The sequence below is a fragment of the Molossus molossus genome, unplaced genomic scaffold, assembly GCF_014108415.1.
Source record: "Molossus molossus isolate mMolMol1 unplaced genomic scaffold, mMolMol1.p scaffold_m16_p_2, whole genome shotgun sequence".
NCBI classification, from domain to species: Eukaryota; Metazoa; Chordata; class Mammalia; order Chiroptera; family Molossidae; genus Molossus; species Molossus molossus.
Window position 1 is genome coordinate 34,749,970 of NW_023425355.1, and position 15,074 is coordinate 34,765,043.

The 15,074-nt window shown below is 42.7% G+C and overlaps 1 protein-coding gene across 1 annotated transcript in view; it reads left to right on the forward strand.

The window, feature by feature from the left end:
- Positions 1-15,074, forward strand: part of FRMPD3 (FERM and PDZ domain containing 3) — a 75,210-nt gene that overhangs the window by 26,296 nt on the left and 33,840 nt on the right. Inside the window, exons 6-11 of the mRNA XM_036271610.1 lie at positions 513-644; positions 2,091-2,210; positions 7,677-7,813; positions 8,574-8,700; positions 10,763-10,852; positions 12,552-12,731. Coding sequence (XP_036127503.1) covers positions 513-644; positions 2,091-2,210; positions 7,677-7,813; positions 8,574-8,700; positions 10,763-10,852; positions 12,552-12,731 — 786 coding nt within the window. The remainder of the gene's footprint in view (positions 1-512; positions 645-2,090; positions 2,211-7,676; positions 7,814-8,573; positions 8,701-10,762; positions 10,853-12,551; positions 12,732-15,074) is intronic.

Sequence of the window (15,074 nt, forward strand, 5' to 3'; positions counted from 1 at the left end):
AAGTATGATGAAAACTGAATGTTTTGCAAATAACTCGTCATTCAATTTAGATTTTGAATACAGAAAGCCAACTTTTTAATCATAAAAGTATCACTTTTGCTGGTCAGTGAAGCTCAGTGGATTGAGCGTAGTCCCATGGACTGAGAGGTGCTGGTTCAATTCCTGGTCAGAGCGCATGCCCTGGTTTGGGGGTTTGATTCCTAGTGCAGGGGGTGCAGGGGACTGCTGATCAATGTTTCTCACATCAATGTTTCTGTCTCTCCCTTCCTCTCTCCCTAAAAAATCAATAAAAACATATTTTTAAAAATAGCACTCATGTATCACTGTCCTCATCCTGGAGCACATTGCCTAGACCACCATAAAGGCCAGTGTCTCTCTCTGGCCCACTTTCCCAGCCTCAGCCTTCTCTCCAGGACTTTCTTAGAATTCAGTCCCCCTCATCCATGTTTGGTGCTTAGAGTAGATTAGAGCTGGAAAGGATCTTCCTTTCAAGGCTCCTTTCTCTTCCACAGGATGTGATGGTGACATTACAGGACCGTCTTTCCCTCAGGTACATTGAGCACTTTGCTCTTGTCCTTGAGTATGCCGGGCCAGAACAGAACCACAAGTTTCTGCTTCTCCAGGACAAGCAGCCCCTGGCTTATGTAAGTAACTCTTTTATCCTGGCTTGATAGCTTTGCATGTGGCCTCTACTAGAGAAGTGGACCCCAAACACTCTTATTCTGGAAAAGTCATAATGATATGTTCAGTCAGCTCCCAGAGGTCACAGTTCCTAATCGAGGTCTGTACTACCCACCTCTAGAGGGCTTTTGGCAATGTCTCTTGTGACCTAATAAGGGCAAGAAGATTGTTAGTCCTGGTCTCTATGGGAAAAGCGTGGGGTGGTATTCACTGCACAGCTTCTGGAATGCTGAGTTGAAGAACATTGTCAGCTGTCCTGTCTCCTGGAAGCTATGCCTGCAAGACTTTTCTGCTTCCAAGAGGAAACTTGGCCTTCGCATGAAGACTATAATGAAAGGTTCATCCAACGGAGTCTAGTGAGACCAATGAGGCCAGGAGAAGTGTAGGATGGGAATAGGATGAGTGTGGCCAAGAATGTGCAGTATTTCACCCACATCAACTTCCAAGGCAGAGTAGGAGAAAGTGTCTTATTGTCTTAGCCTTTGACATATGGAAAAAGGCTGGGAAAATCCAGGATGGCTACATAGTATTTCACTAACAGTGAAATACCAGGAACAGCCAAAGAGGCAACCAGTGTCAATCAATATTCCCAGAGAGGGAGGGAAGGAGTTGGAGAGGACCAGTTGGGAAGAAATGGCCAAATGGAAGTCAAACAAAAGCCAAAATCTGATGCAAAAAATGGAAGGATTTTGGAAAGAAAAAGTCTTCAAGTTTAGTTCTTAGCTAAATTCAATCCAGGGACTCACATGTTCCCACTTATGAAGGGAAGGTTGTGGGTATGCTGCTTAGAGGGAGGCCTAAACGCTTCCTTGCCCCTCCAGCAGCCTTTTGAATTCAATTGGTCTCTTGTTCCAAGTGGGATTTTAAACTTTTTATTGAAAAAAATATATATCAAATATACACAAGAGTAGAAAGAATTGTATAAGGAACCCTCATTACCCAATGCCAGTTTCAGCATTTACTCATACATATTACCCACTTGTTTTATTTCTATCTCCAAATGGGATTTTATATCTTTGATTTAGCTTCTCATCAGCAACTTTCTTTGCTTGAGCCTGAGCCCTTCTGCAAAGTAAAGGCATTAGCCCCACAGCAAAAAAAAAAAAGAGTCAGATAAATTTCCAGGAGCCCTCTCTTCCTACCCAGTATCTGGGACCTTAGACCCAAATGTTGATAAAGCCATGTTCTGCATAAGTGATTCAAAAATTCTGGTCACTTGTGTCAGAAGGGCAGAAGAGACCTGTTTTCTCATCACTTTTCTCTAAGGGTAATTGGATTTGGCCAGGCAGGAGACAGCATCCTTGCTCTGTCCCAGGCCCTGCTTTGAGGAGCCACCAAGCTGGCCCCTACCAGAAGAGCCATTGATTCTCAGATCTCTTTTCCTCTCACCTTTCATCCCTGGGATTCAGGTGGTGCAGCGGACACACTATCATGGAATGAAATGCCTCTTCCGAATAAGCTTCTTTCCCAAAGACCCTGTGGAGCTGCTGCGTCGGGATCCTGCTGCTTTTGAGTACCTGTACATCCAGGTAGAGTCTGATTGGGGATACATAGACAGACAAACCAACAGACAAAAAAGCAGGCAGGATGTTCTGCCATCACAGTGAAGTCGTGTTTCCAACCTCCAGGTAGCCCTGAAGGCCCTTTCCTTTTCTTCTACCACTATAGGCCATTGTCCAGTTTGTTGGCCTGGTGGTGACCTGAGTTGGCTTTGGCTCAAAGTTCTGTCTGTTTATTTAGACAGATCTCATTAATTTTCAGGAGCAAGCAACACCAGTAACTTTGGAACCATCACAGAATCTCAAGGTTTAACAAGCCCATTTGGTAACAGGGGTGCCCAACCCCCAGTATCTAGTTCTAGTAAGGAGATGATTCCCAATTCAGTTGATCCAGAGAAATTTGCTGAGCATTTACTCTTAGCCAGGCCCTGTGATCAATGCTGGTAATCAAGATGAACATAGAAATGTCTGACTCGCTAGAACTTATAGATATGTGCACAAATAAATATAAGACAGTGTGGCAGGATGCATTGTCAGTAGCGGCATCCAAAAAACAGTTTGCTAACTCACTATGGGAGGGGGATAGTGAAGGTTTCACAGAGGAAGTGATGCGTGCGTGCTTTTAGCCTTGAAGGATGAGTGGATGTTTGCTGTGTGCAGAGATGGAGTGGAAGGGCCACATTCTACAAAAAGCATGAAACAGCACAGCATGATCTGAGAGCTGAGAGTTATTTATTATGGCTGGAGTACATAATGTGAGGTAAGGAGTGGTAAGAAATGAAATGGGAGAGATGGGAAGCAGATGGTGAAGGGCTTGATAATTCATGGCAAGCACAGGCTTTAAAATGATTTAAGGGCAGTGGTTCTCAAAGTGTGGTTCCTAGACCAACAACAGCAGCATTAACCATAAACTTGTTAGAAATACAAATTCTTGAGCCCTAGTGTAGTCCTACTGAATCAGAAACTCTGGTGTTTGGGCCCCATAACCTGCTTTAACAAGACTTCTGGGGGATTCTGATGCCCAATGGAGTTTGAGAACCACCGCTTCAGGACAGTGGGTCTTAACTCTAGCTCCACATTAAAATTAACTGGGAAGCTTTGGAAAAAAGTGTTCTGCCCCACCCAAGACCAAATAAATCAAAGTCTATGGGAATGGGGTCCAAACATTTACATATTCTAAATTACTCATGTGATTCTAATGTGCACCTAAAGAAATTGTGCTATAGAGTGGGGGCACAGAAATGTTAAAGGAGAATAGCCTGGTCAGATGAGTAATTTTGGAAGACCACATAGTGCTGAGGATGTGCACCAGCTAAGGAGTTATTGTGGTAGTCCAGAGGAGAAATGATGGGGCTGGAATCAGGGGGTGGATGGGGTGGGATAGAAGAGATGTTTAAAAGGTAGAATCAATGGGCTCTGACTAGATGAGTGGTATAGATAGTATCGTTCCCAAATTAGGGAATTTGATGGTGGAATGAGTTTGAGGAAAAGGTGAGTTCATTTGGGGATATGTTAAGTTTTAGGTACCCATAAGACATATGGAATGCTTGATGAGAGGGGGGAGGAAAACCCTCAAAACACATCTCTGATGATGCTTCTGATGGAGTGTGCTATAAGACATTGTGCTTGTCCTTGCTGCCCCTTCTGCAACTTAAAATGTTAGGAATGTTTCTCATACAGCCTTGGGTTTCCTTACCAGCACTTTAGGAGGCAATGAGTTGTGGCTCCTCTATGAATTTTATACTTTTAGTCATTTTATTTGCCCTATATTTCTTCATTCAAGCTTCTGGGGATCATCTTTGTTCAAATATTTTTAAATTTGGTAACAGTACATGCCCACCCTCTCTCTCCCCTTTGTGATAATGTGGATTTCAGCTGTATTCTTCCCTTTAAAAAATATTTTAAAGATTATTTTAAAATTTTATTTTTCAGCTATAGTTGGCATACAATATTATATTAGTTTTAAGTGTATAATATAGTGAGTAGACATTCATATATCTTATGAAGTGACCACTCTGATAAGTCTAGTACCCATCTGGCACCATACATAATTATTACAGTAGTATTATTGACTATATTTATTCTTTTTTATATTTAACAGTTTTATTGAGGTCTAAGTGACACATAACAAACTGCACATATTTAAAATGTACAATGTGATAAGTTTTGACATATGTTTATACCCATGAAACCATCACCACAGTCAAGATACTGAATATATCCATCACCCCCAAAGGTTTCCTCAGTCTTCTTTGTAATTCTTCCCCCCATGTCCAGGCAACCACTGAACTGCTTTCTGTCAATATAGATTAGTTTACATTTTCTAGAAATTTATATAAATGAAATTGTACAACATGTACATTTATTTTGATCTGGCTTATTTCACTCAGCATAGTGATTTTGAGATCCATCTGTGTTGTTGTGTGTATCAGTACTTCATTCCTTTTAATTGTTGAATAGTATTCCATAGCATGAATGAACCAAAATCTGAAAATTTTATTAATTGATTTTTTTACAGAGAGAGAGGAAAGGAAAGAGAAATAGAAATATAAATTTGTCATTTTACTTATTTATGCATTCATTGGTTAATTCTTGTATGAGCCCTGACCGGGGATTGAACCTGCAATCATGATGTATGGTTATGATGTTCCAACCAACTGAACTACCCCGCCAGGGCTGGATGTACCAAAATTTGTTTAGTAGTTCCCCTGCTGATGGATATTTGGGTTATTTCAAGGTTTTGGCTATAACCCCCCCCCCCCAAAAAAAAAGCTTCTATAAATATTCATATATTAGTCTTTGTATGACATATACTTCCTTTTCCCTTGGGTAAATACATAAGAATGGAATGGTTTGATTATATGGTAGATCTATCTTTCTTTAAATTCTTAAAGAAATTCCAATACTGTTTCCTAAAGTGGCTGTGCCATTTCAGATTCCCGCTAGCCATGTGTGAGAGTCCCATTTCTCCACATCTTCATCAGCACTTGGTATTGTCAGTATTTTTCTTTTATTTTAGTAATTCTAATAGTGTGCAGTGGTATTTAATTGTGGTTTTCATTTGCATTTCCAGAGTGATTAATGATTTTAAACATCTTTTCATGTGCCTATTTGCCATCTTGTATCTTTTTTGGTGAAGTGTCTATTCAAATCTTTGGCCCACTGTTTTTTTGTTTGTTTGTTTTTGTTTTTGTTTTTGTTTAATCCTCACCCAAAAATATTTTCCATTGATTTTTAGAGAGAGTGGAAAGGAAGGAGAGAACGAGAGAAAGAAATATCAATGTGAGAAAGACATCAATTGTTTGCCTCCCACACGACCACAACCAGGGCTGGGTATTGAACCTGCAACCCAGGTATGTGCCCTTGACCGGAAATCGAACCCAAGATCCTTTGGTCCACAGGCTGACACTCTAACTGCTGAGACAAAATGGCCGGGGACACTTTTTTATTGAGGTTGTTTGTTTTGTTGTTATCAAATTTTAAGGGTTATGTATGTATTCTGAATACAAGTCCTTTGTTGGATATGTTATTTGCAGTTATTTTCTTGAGTCTATGGCTTGTCTTTTCAGTCTCTAAACAATGTCTTTCACAGAGCAAAAGCTTGAATTTTTATGAAGTCCAATTTGTCGATTTGTTCTTTTATAAATTGTGCTTATGGTGTCATATCTAAAAAAAAGTTTGCCTAACTCAAGGGCACAAAAATTTTCTCCTGTTTCTCTAGAAGTTTTATCATTTTAGATTTTACATTTAGGTCTGTGATTCATTTTGAGTTAACTTGTGTATGTGGTACCACATACGAAGGGTTTTTGTTTTTGTAATTTTGCATATGGATATTTAGTTGTTCCAGCACTATTTGTTGAAAAGACTATCCTTTATCCACTGAATTGCCTTTGCACTTTTGTCAAAAATAAATTGTCTATATGTGTGTGAGTCTATTTCTGAACTCTCTTTTATTATCTGTTTATCTTTATGCCAACATCACACTCTTTTGATTGCTGTAGCTTTATAATAATGAGTCTTAAAATCAGGTAGTGTTTGTCCTCCAACTTTGTTCTTCTTTTTCAAAGTTATTTTGACCAGTCTAGGTCCTTTGCATTTTCATGTGAACTTTACAATTCGCTTGTCAATTTCTACCAAAAACATGCTATGATTTTTTTCTAAATATTTTTTCTTTATTGATTTTAGAGAGAGAGGAAGGGAGAGAGGCAGAGTAGAAACATCAATGAGAGAGAACATCAATTGGCTTCCTCCTGCATGTTCCCCACTGAGGATTGGGCCCACAACCTGGGCATGTGCCCTGACTGGGAATCAAACCGGAGACCTCTTGGTGCATGGGTCAACACTCAACCACTGAGCCACACCAGCCGGGCATGCTGTGATTCTGATTGTGTTGAATCTATGGATAGATTTGGGGAGAATTGACATCTTAATATTGAGTCTTCAAACCCATGAATATAGTATATTTTTACATTCATTTATATCTTTAATTTTTCTCAGCAATGTCTTCTAGTTTTCAATGTGCAGGTCTTTCACATATTTTGACAGATGTATCCCTATTTTTTTTTATATTTTTGATGCTATGATAAATGGTTTTAATTTTTAATTTGAATTCTGATTGGCAGAAGCATGTAGAAATGTAATTCAGTTTTGTATATTAATCTTATACCCTGCAAGTCTGCTAAATCATTAGTTCTAGCAGTTGTTGTTTTTTATAGATTCCATTGGATTTTCTACATAGATGATCGCTGATGAAGCATTCCTTTTCTACTTTCTCCTGTGCTGTAGTGATATCATCATGGCTCCCTAATCCTCTAGCTCATCCTGGTTCCACATCAACACCATGGGCAACTGGTCTAACCAAGGCTGAATCATTGATAGCTGGGACTCTGACCCTCAGGGTTTGGGAATTTTAATACCCTTGGCTAGTAGCTTTTAGGGTGCCCCTTTTAGGAGAGCATACGAAAGACTTACTCACCTGGTCAGTGTGGCTCAATGGTTGAGCGTTGACCCATGCATCAAGAAGAAAGACTTACTCATCAGTGCTTTTGACCTTCAGAATCTATAGAATAGAATATCTGCTCCATCTCTTCAATCCATCTCTCTTCTGGGCCATAACCCTGTAGAGAGTCCCTCCCAATGTCTCTCTTCCTTTGTTCCCATCTAAGCTGAGAAAAGGCAGGGAGGGCTCTTTTAACAAGAGAAAAGCAAGGGAGTCTCACTTTTGCAGCGACCAAGATGTTCTACTCACTTATACCAGAGTGTGCACCCATCACTGAAAAGAAAACTGTTCAATATCTGCTGAATTAAGTGAATAGTGTCTCTGAGACCCAAGGTTCCTCTGTAACCTTTTCCCCAAAGACAGAATTTTTCTCGTCTCCTTAATCTAGGAAGTCTAACTGACACTAGTGGGTTTTTCTGGGATGGAAAGTTGTAGATGGGTGGGTGGGGAGGGAATGTCTTCTTTAACTAACAGGTTTGAATTGCCCTCTCTCACAGAGTCGGAACGATGTTATCCGAGAACGCTTTGGAATGGACCCCAAGCCAGAGATGCTTTTGGGTCTTGCTGCCCTACACATCTATATCACTGTCTCAGCCACTCGACCTAGTCAGAAGATTTCTCTCAAGAATGTGGAGTGAGTTGTGCTGGGGCTCTTTGGGATGGGGAGATGGGGCCCTTCTAAATCTGTGTAGGGGAAAAGTGCAATGTTTGAGTTGTGCTTTGATTTTCAGAAATGGAAGTTTGGGGTGGGAGTGAGAATGGAATTCCTCACACCTAGACCATGATGTCTCTGAGCTACAACTTCTACTAGGGAACTATCGCCAATGTTATTCTCCTGCCCCACATAGTCTTTCTCTTTCTCTCAGGCTTCATTCCTTTATCTCTGCCTATCAGATTCAGTCAGTTTCTGTCTTATCTTCTTCCTTTCTGTCTCGCTTTGTCACTCTTATTTATTTCTTTTTTTTTTCTTTATTGATTTTAAAGAGAGAGGAAGGGAGAGGGAGAGAGAGATAGAAACATTGATTGGCCACCTTTTGCATGTCCTGCACTGGGGATTGGGCCAACAACCTGGGCATGTGCCCTAACCTGCAACCTCTTGGTACATGGGTCGACGCTCAACCACTGAGCCACACCGACCAGGCCGGGCTCATTTCTTTTTTATTTAAAGAATAATTTATTGATTTTTTGAGAGAGAGGAAGGGAGAGGGAGAAAGAAACATTGATGTGAGAGTGAAACATTGACTGGCTGCCTCCTGCATGCCCCCTACTAGGGATCTAGCCCACCACCCAGGCATGTGCCCAGCAATCTCCTGGTGCACATGACGATGCCCAACGAATTGAGCTGCACTGGCCAGGGGTCTCTCATTAATTTCTTACTTTTCTTCTGCTTTTAGGAAGGAGTGGGGCCTGGAACCCTTTCTTCCCCCCTCCCTTCTGCAGGGCATCAAAGAGAAGAACTTCCGGAAATCCCTCTCTCAGCAACTGAAGGCTCACCAAACACATCCTTCCAGCAGCACCAAGGTAGCCAGAGTAGGCCACTGGGCACCCTGCTCAGGCACTAGTGGCCATGAGGACTCCTGCATGGTTTCCCAGCAGGTCTGGTCTTCTGAGGATCCTCCCCATTGTTTTCAACTTGGGTGCTATATAGCTTCGCTAGATACAGGGGATGATTGTAGAAAGGGGTTTTCCCCAAATATGAGCCTCCCTCAGAGACATTTTAGTGGCCAGACAGTGAGAACACCCAAGGTCCTCAGAGCAAAGGGACCAAGATGCAAGAAGAGAAAATTCTCAGGTCATTTTATTCATTTAGTCAGTGCTGGTTGAGCATGTGCCATGTAGACAGCACTGGACCCTGGATGGCACATGTTTTTCATGAAAGTGACTGCTCTTTTTCTCATTCTATTTCTAATTAATCAGTCCTGAGACAGGGAATTTTGGGACATAAAAGCCCAGCCTGATAAGACCATGCGTAACCTGAAGAATGGGTTCACCAGGCAGCATGTTGAGGGCTCAGGTCACTGCTCTGCGTTCTTGAACTTTCTTGGGTGCCCTCTGAGGAACTCCCACTCCCTGCTTGTCCAGCCCTGTAGGCCCTTCTCTTTTTATTTTTTCTTTCTTCTGTACACCCTTCTCAAGTTTGTGAATCTCAGTTTGCTTGTGCCTAAGAGGCAGGAGTTGTGAGAGGCACTGAAATCAACATGCAGATATAGACATAGGACACAGTCACCCTCATATCTTCCACCCATTCCAGATACCTTGCATTACCAACAAACTTCTCTTTTAAAATGCAAATTTCCCCAGAGAGTTAAGCCATCCCTACCTTGCTGTGCATATTTAATTAGGTTGTTTTCTTCCCAGCCTAGAACATCAGTGCTCCCAACTATCTCTTCAGCAAACATTTTTTGACGCTCCCCAGTGTTTAGGCTGGAGATACAATTTGATAAGGCCTGGTTTCTACCCTCAAGTCAGGCACAGGCTTGTGGGGAAACATCACAGTCAATCCCAACACAGTGTGACAAGCATAGGTGCTCTGGAAACATGCAGAAGGAACACCCAGCCCAACGTGAGGAAGGTAGAAAAGGCCAGGAACTGGTGCATTTGATGCCAGAGCTGAGTCTTGATGGACAGATAATAGTTTGACTAGATGAGCTGGGGGAAGGAATACTTTCCCAGGCAGAGAGATCTACCTATAAAAACCCTTGGGACATGAGAGAATATGGTATATGAAAAGAAATCAAATAATTAGGCATAAACCAGGGCAGAGAGTTCAAGGAACATGCCTGGGTTGGGGGGAAGTAGGGGCAAAAGAGTAGGCTGGAGAGGTTGGCAGGAGCCAATTCATGGAGGGTCTTGTGTGTTGTGGAAAGGGGTTATACTTCACCCTGTAGGTAGCCAAGAACCATGGAAGGGTTTAAGCAGGCAGCCGATGTGATTAAGCTTTTGTTTTAGGATGCTCCCTATAAGCAGTGTGGAGGGGTGGAGGGAAAATAGTGTCAGTACTGAAGGTGGGGGACATAAATAGGGATGGAGAGAGAGGAGATAGAATCAAGATGATTTTGTGACTGGTGGCCTTCTCAGGTAAGAGGATGATTAAGGAACATAATGTGACTCCTAGGTTTCTAGCTGGAACCCCCAGGGGATGCTGCCATCACTATTAGTGACTTCTGTATAAGGAAATGTCAGAAGAAGAGCAGGCTTGGGACATAGATGTACTCAGGATCAAAGATATTTAAGGGGACCTCCAGTTGGGAATGTCCAGTACCTAGTGGTTATAGTAGATCTCATGACAGAGGTATAGATGAGGTGGGATCTCACAGTTGGGGAAAGGTGTTAGAATTAACCCAAGAACAAAATGAATAAGGATCATGAGGGAAAAGGGTGTTTAGAAAGGGAGAGGGGATGCTAGGGGCAAGACCTGTACAAACAGGAACTTTTCTGCAGTTTCTCTGAGGATCTCCTCATACTCCTGCAGTGTGTCTTGCTGACTTGTTTCTGTCCTAAGATGCTGACACTCTTTCCTGAGAGCACAGTTTTGCTTTTTGGGTCTCAAGTTTCTCATATTTCTGGTGGTTTGTTTCCACAGGGCTCCACAATTCAGGCAAAGCTCCAGTATCTTCGAATTCTGAATGAACTTCCAACCTTCACTGGCGTTTTGTTCAACACTGTAGGACTGGTTAGTGAGGGTAACAGAGCTGGGTGGGAGGGTGTCCTCTGTGGGTGCTGCCCTTGGGTGGAGGGCAGGAGGGACTCCATTAGAATTTTAGGATGTTATTCCATCTCAGTAGATATTTCTAAAGGTCTTCCTTCCTCTTCCTCCTTCTTCTCCCTGTCCTCTCCCATGGTGCTCTTGTCCCACCTCTGGTAAAATGGTAAAGTAAGAGGTGATATTTGTTTTCAATATCCCTCCATGACCCTTTTGTATCCTCTTTCCTCAATTTCAGAGGTTGGCAAACCATTTCCATAGTAAATATTTTAGGCTTTGCAGTCAGGCTATGCACATGTCACAAATATTCAGCTCTGCCATTGTAGCACAAAATCAGCCATAGACAATAAATAAACAAATGAGAGTGGCTGTGTTCCAATATCTCTACTTATGGACATTGAAATTAGAATTTTATGTAATTATCACATGTCACAAAATTTGGTCCTTTTGAATTTTTTCCAACCATTTAAAAATGTAAAAAACATTCTTAGTTTATGGGCCATATAAAAACTGGTGGTGGGCCAGATTTGTTTGTGCACCAGAGTTTGCTGACCCCTGCTGTGTTTCATTGCCCTTCCTTATACCCCTCCAGCCCCCACCCAAGGCTTCCTGAGTCAGCATACTTTACCCTGCCTACCCAGGGCCTCCACTGCAGCAACCCCTTCTCAGGATGGGGAGGGACTGCTGGACCCCTGAAGACTGTGCCCCAGGCTACTTTATCCTAGTGAGCTATGTTGAAAGGAAATTCAAATGATCTTGTTGAGTGGATCCAGGTCCTTGTCATACTCTGGGGGGCACACCAATGGAAAACTGCTTATCAAAGTATCTATAGCAGATGGAAGAGGTTCCTCCGGGTGATGCTAATACCACAGAATGGACAGCAGAGGGCTCAGGCTTGATGGCACCAAGGAGACTGTCAGGACCATTTAAGGGAATTCAGTCCATCAGGCACAAAAGTGACCATTTACATACTGGGATTTGAGGATCAATGAAAGCCCACTACCCACACCCCTGCTACTGCTGAAATTCTTATAGGCCATTCCTTTAAGTTAAAACTGCTATAGTGTCTATTAAAGAGCAAATACCTTCTTAGGGAGAGAGACCCCTCCTGCCCCTGCTTCAAACGCCCATTCAACCCTTAACACCCTAGATCAGAGTTATTTCTTTGTCTTTTTTAGCTTTTGGAAATCAGTGAGAAGTGAAAGTTTGAGTGGCTGTTTGGTTGGAGAGCAGGGGAGGGGGGGGAATGAAATACCAAACACGGGATCACAGGATGTTACCTGTTTAGGCACAGTACTGGGTGGATGCTTTGAGTGGCCTGCAGCAAAAAATGGAAAGTCTGTGGAGCTTGATAGGAAGAAGATGTAAAAGCACTGGAAGAAAAAAAAAAAAAAAAAAAAAGAACACTCACTTGCTTCATGATTTTGCCAGAGCCAGCCCTGCTGCTTCTGAGGCCAAGATGTCCATTTGGACCAATGATCTGGGGCCCTGCCCTGAGAACAGGAACATCCTAGACCATTTTTCCTTCAAGGTTGTCCTCCTGCCCTGGCACTGAGCCCCAAATGTTTCCAGACTTCCCAGAAGAACCAGCCCAATGCTTTTTTTCTATTTTCTCCTCTTGCCTCCTCTGCCTTTCTTTCTGTGAATGCTGCTCACACTTGGGCACCAGGACGAGAAGCAGTCAGCCACCACTCTCCTGGTGGGACCCCGTCACGGCATCAGCCATGTTATTGACCTCAAAACTAACCTCACCACTGTGCTGTCCGAGTTCAGCAAGATCAGCAAGATCCAGCTGTTCCGGGAGAACCAGGGCGTGGCCCGAGTGGAGACCAGCATCATGGATGCCAAGGTAAGTCTGGCTTTGGGGGCTACTTCTCCTTAGGGACAGGCCTTGGGAACATGATGTAACCTTGAGAAAGAGAGTTTGAGCCTGTCAGGTGAAGTTAATTTACTCTGAAGTGGCTCAGATCCTGAGCCCATTTGGGCTCATCTTTCTTGCCCTTCTTAACTCTGTGGGATATACTATCTATTTTTTTTTTACAAGAGAAAATGTATTTAGCAAGTCACAGAGGTAGAAGAAATGAGCTGTGGAAGAAATGGGTTCAAGAAACAAGTTACAGCCCTGGCCGGTTTGGCTCAGCGGTTAGAGCGTCGCCTTGCGGTCCGGAGAGACCCAGGTTTGGTTCCCGCTAAGGGCATGTACTTCGGTTGCAGTTTGTCCCCGGCCCTGGTTGGTCGTGCGGGTGGCAGCCACTCGATGTGTCCCTTTCACGTCGATGTTTCTCTCTCTCTCTCTCTCTCTCTCTCTCCTCTCTCTCTCTCTCTCTCTCTCCCTCCCACTCTATCTGTACAAAAAATGGAAAAATGTTCTCGGGTGAGGATAAAAAAATAAAAATAAATAAATAAAAAAGAAACAAGTTACAGATGCAAAAGAAGGGCCCATGTAGCTTAGGAGAAAGAGAAGTAAGGAAAACCTGCCTGGGAGAAGGAGGTGGGGAAAGATGTGGGCATGCTCCATAGAGAGAGCTGCTGGGACATGTTATCATGACCACATGTTAAGGTCAGCCAGTACTAGGGAAAACTAGGGAGTATCTGACCAACCTATTAGAAGTCTTTAGCAGAGGGCAGGGGAACTGGAGAACTTTGAGCTACCCCCAGGCCATCACTTCCCAATCCTGTGTCATAGCACACATAGGAAATTATATTCATGTAGAATATTGAGGTAAATGGATCCCAGAGACTCTAGCCACCCCAGGCCCTGTCTGGCTGTCCCAAAGGCTGAAGGGATGTGTGCATACCGTTGGGGAGCCCTGCCATAGGCACATATACTTGGATTTGTAGAGGAGGGGATATCTGAGTATGTAGATAGAACAGGCCCAGAGGAGACAGTGAAGAAGTGAAGCCTGGCCTCCATTTCACCTCTCAGAGTCCACCTCTTCCAGAACCTTAGAACTTATTCTATAGATGAGCTCGTTCAGACTACCAAGCAGCTGTTGCCTATACAGAGTCAGGCAGCCTTGGTCATCCACACCTCCATGGCACTCCTGTTTGAAAACCCAGTTACCATTGTGGGTGAGGGCAGGCCTGCTTACCAGCTGGTGAAAGCTATTAGGGAAAGGACAACTTTCCTTTCTTAAAGGATTTCCCAGAGGGAGATGTTGTTAGCAGATTAAGAGGTGGAATGTTGGCTGTTTCTAAAATAGCAAAGTATTTACTTGTCTTTGTGAAACTTAGAAAGCTTTAATATGTTAATTTCCACCTGGATTCACAAGAATGCCATTGATTTAGGAACCTGCCTGTTGCTAATATTTAACTGGCTTGTGGCCACTTCCTCAGCCAATGAATACTGTCCCTTTCAGACATTGAGTAAAAAGCCAAATGAGGAGGTAGAGAAGTGGGAGGAAAGACAAGGCATACAGGGGAGATGTGGCTTCCTGAGAAATAAAAAAGGTTTAACACAGGAACAGCTTTCCAACGGAATCTTCTTTGCTTTACGAGTGATTCTCAATATTGGCTGCACAACAGAATTTCCTTGAGAACTTTATAAAAAATACAGATGTCTGGGTCCTACTCCTAGAGATTGTGGTTTAATTGATTGGGGTACAACCTGGGCATCAGGATTTTTTTTCCAGTTCCCCATTTGATTCTGTAGTATATTCAGGTTTGAGAACCATTAACCTCTGGGTCTAGAGCTCTGAAGGAACCAGGCCAAAAAGGGTCAGTGGGGTATTGCCCAGGCAAAGAGCACTAGTCTCTTTTATAGGAGTTATCCGGCCACAGTTGTGGGCATGAATGCTGCCCTAGAGAGGCTACACTCTTTTTTAGAGAGACCTGGACTCACAAAGACACATAGCCTACTTTAATATAACAATATCAGAACTTCTATAAAGCTCTAGAATTAGACCAGGTTCAAATTCCAGCTGCACCACGTCCTAACTGTGTAGCCTTGAAAATGTATCTTAACCTTTCTGAAGCACCGATTTCCTCAACTGCAAAATGGAGTGTCTATCTCAAAAGGTTTTCATTCAAGATTAAATGAGAAATTATGTAAAATGTCTTAGAACACTGCCTGACACATCATAAGTCCTCAACAAATGAGACCTAGTATTTTTAAAAAAGCAAAATATCAATAAAGGAAAGTTAAAATTAAGTAAACTTTGTAAACAAGAATAGTATGGAACATGGAACAAAA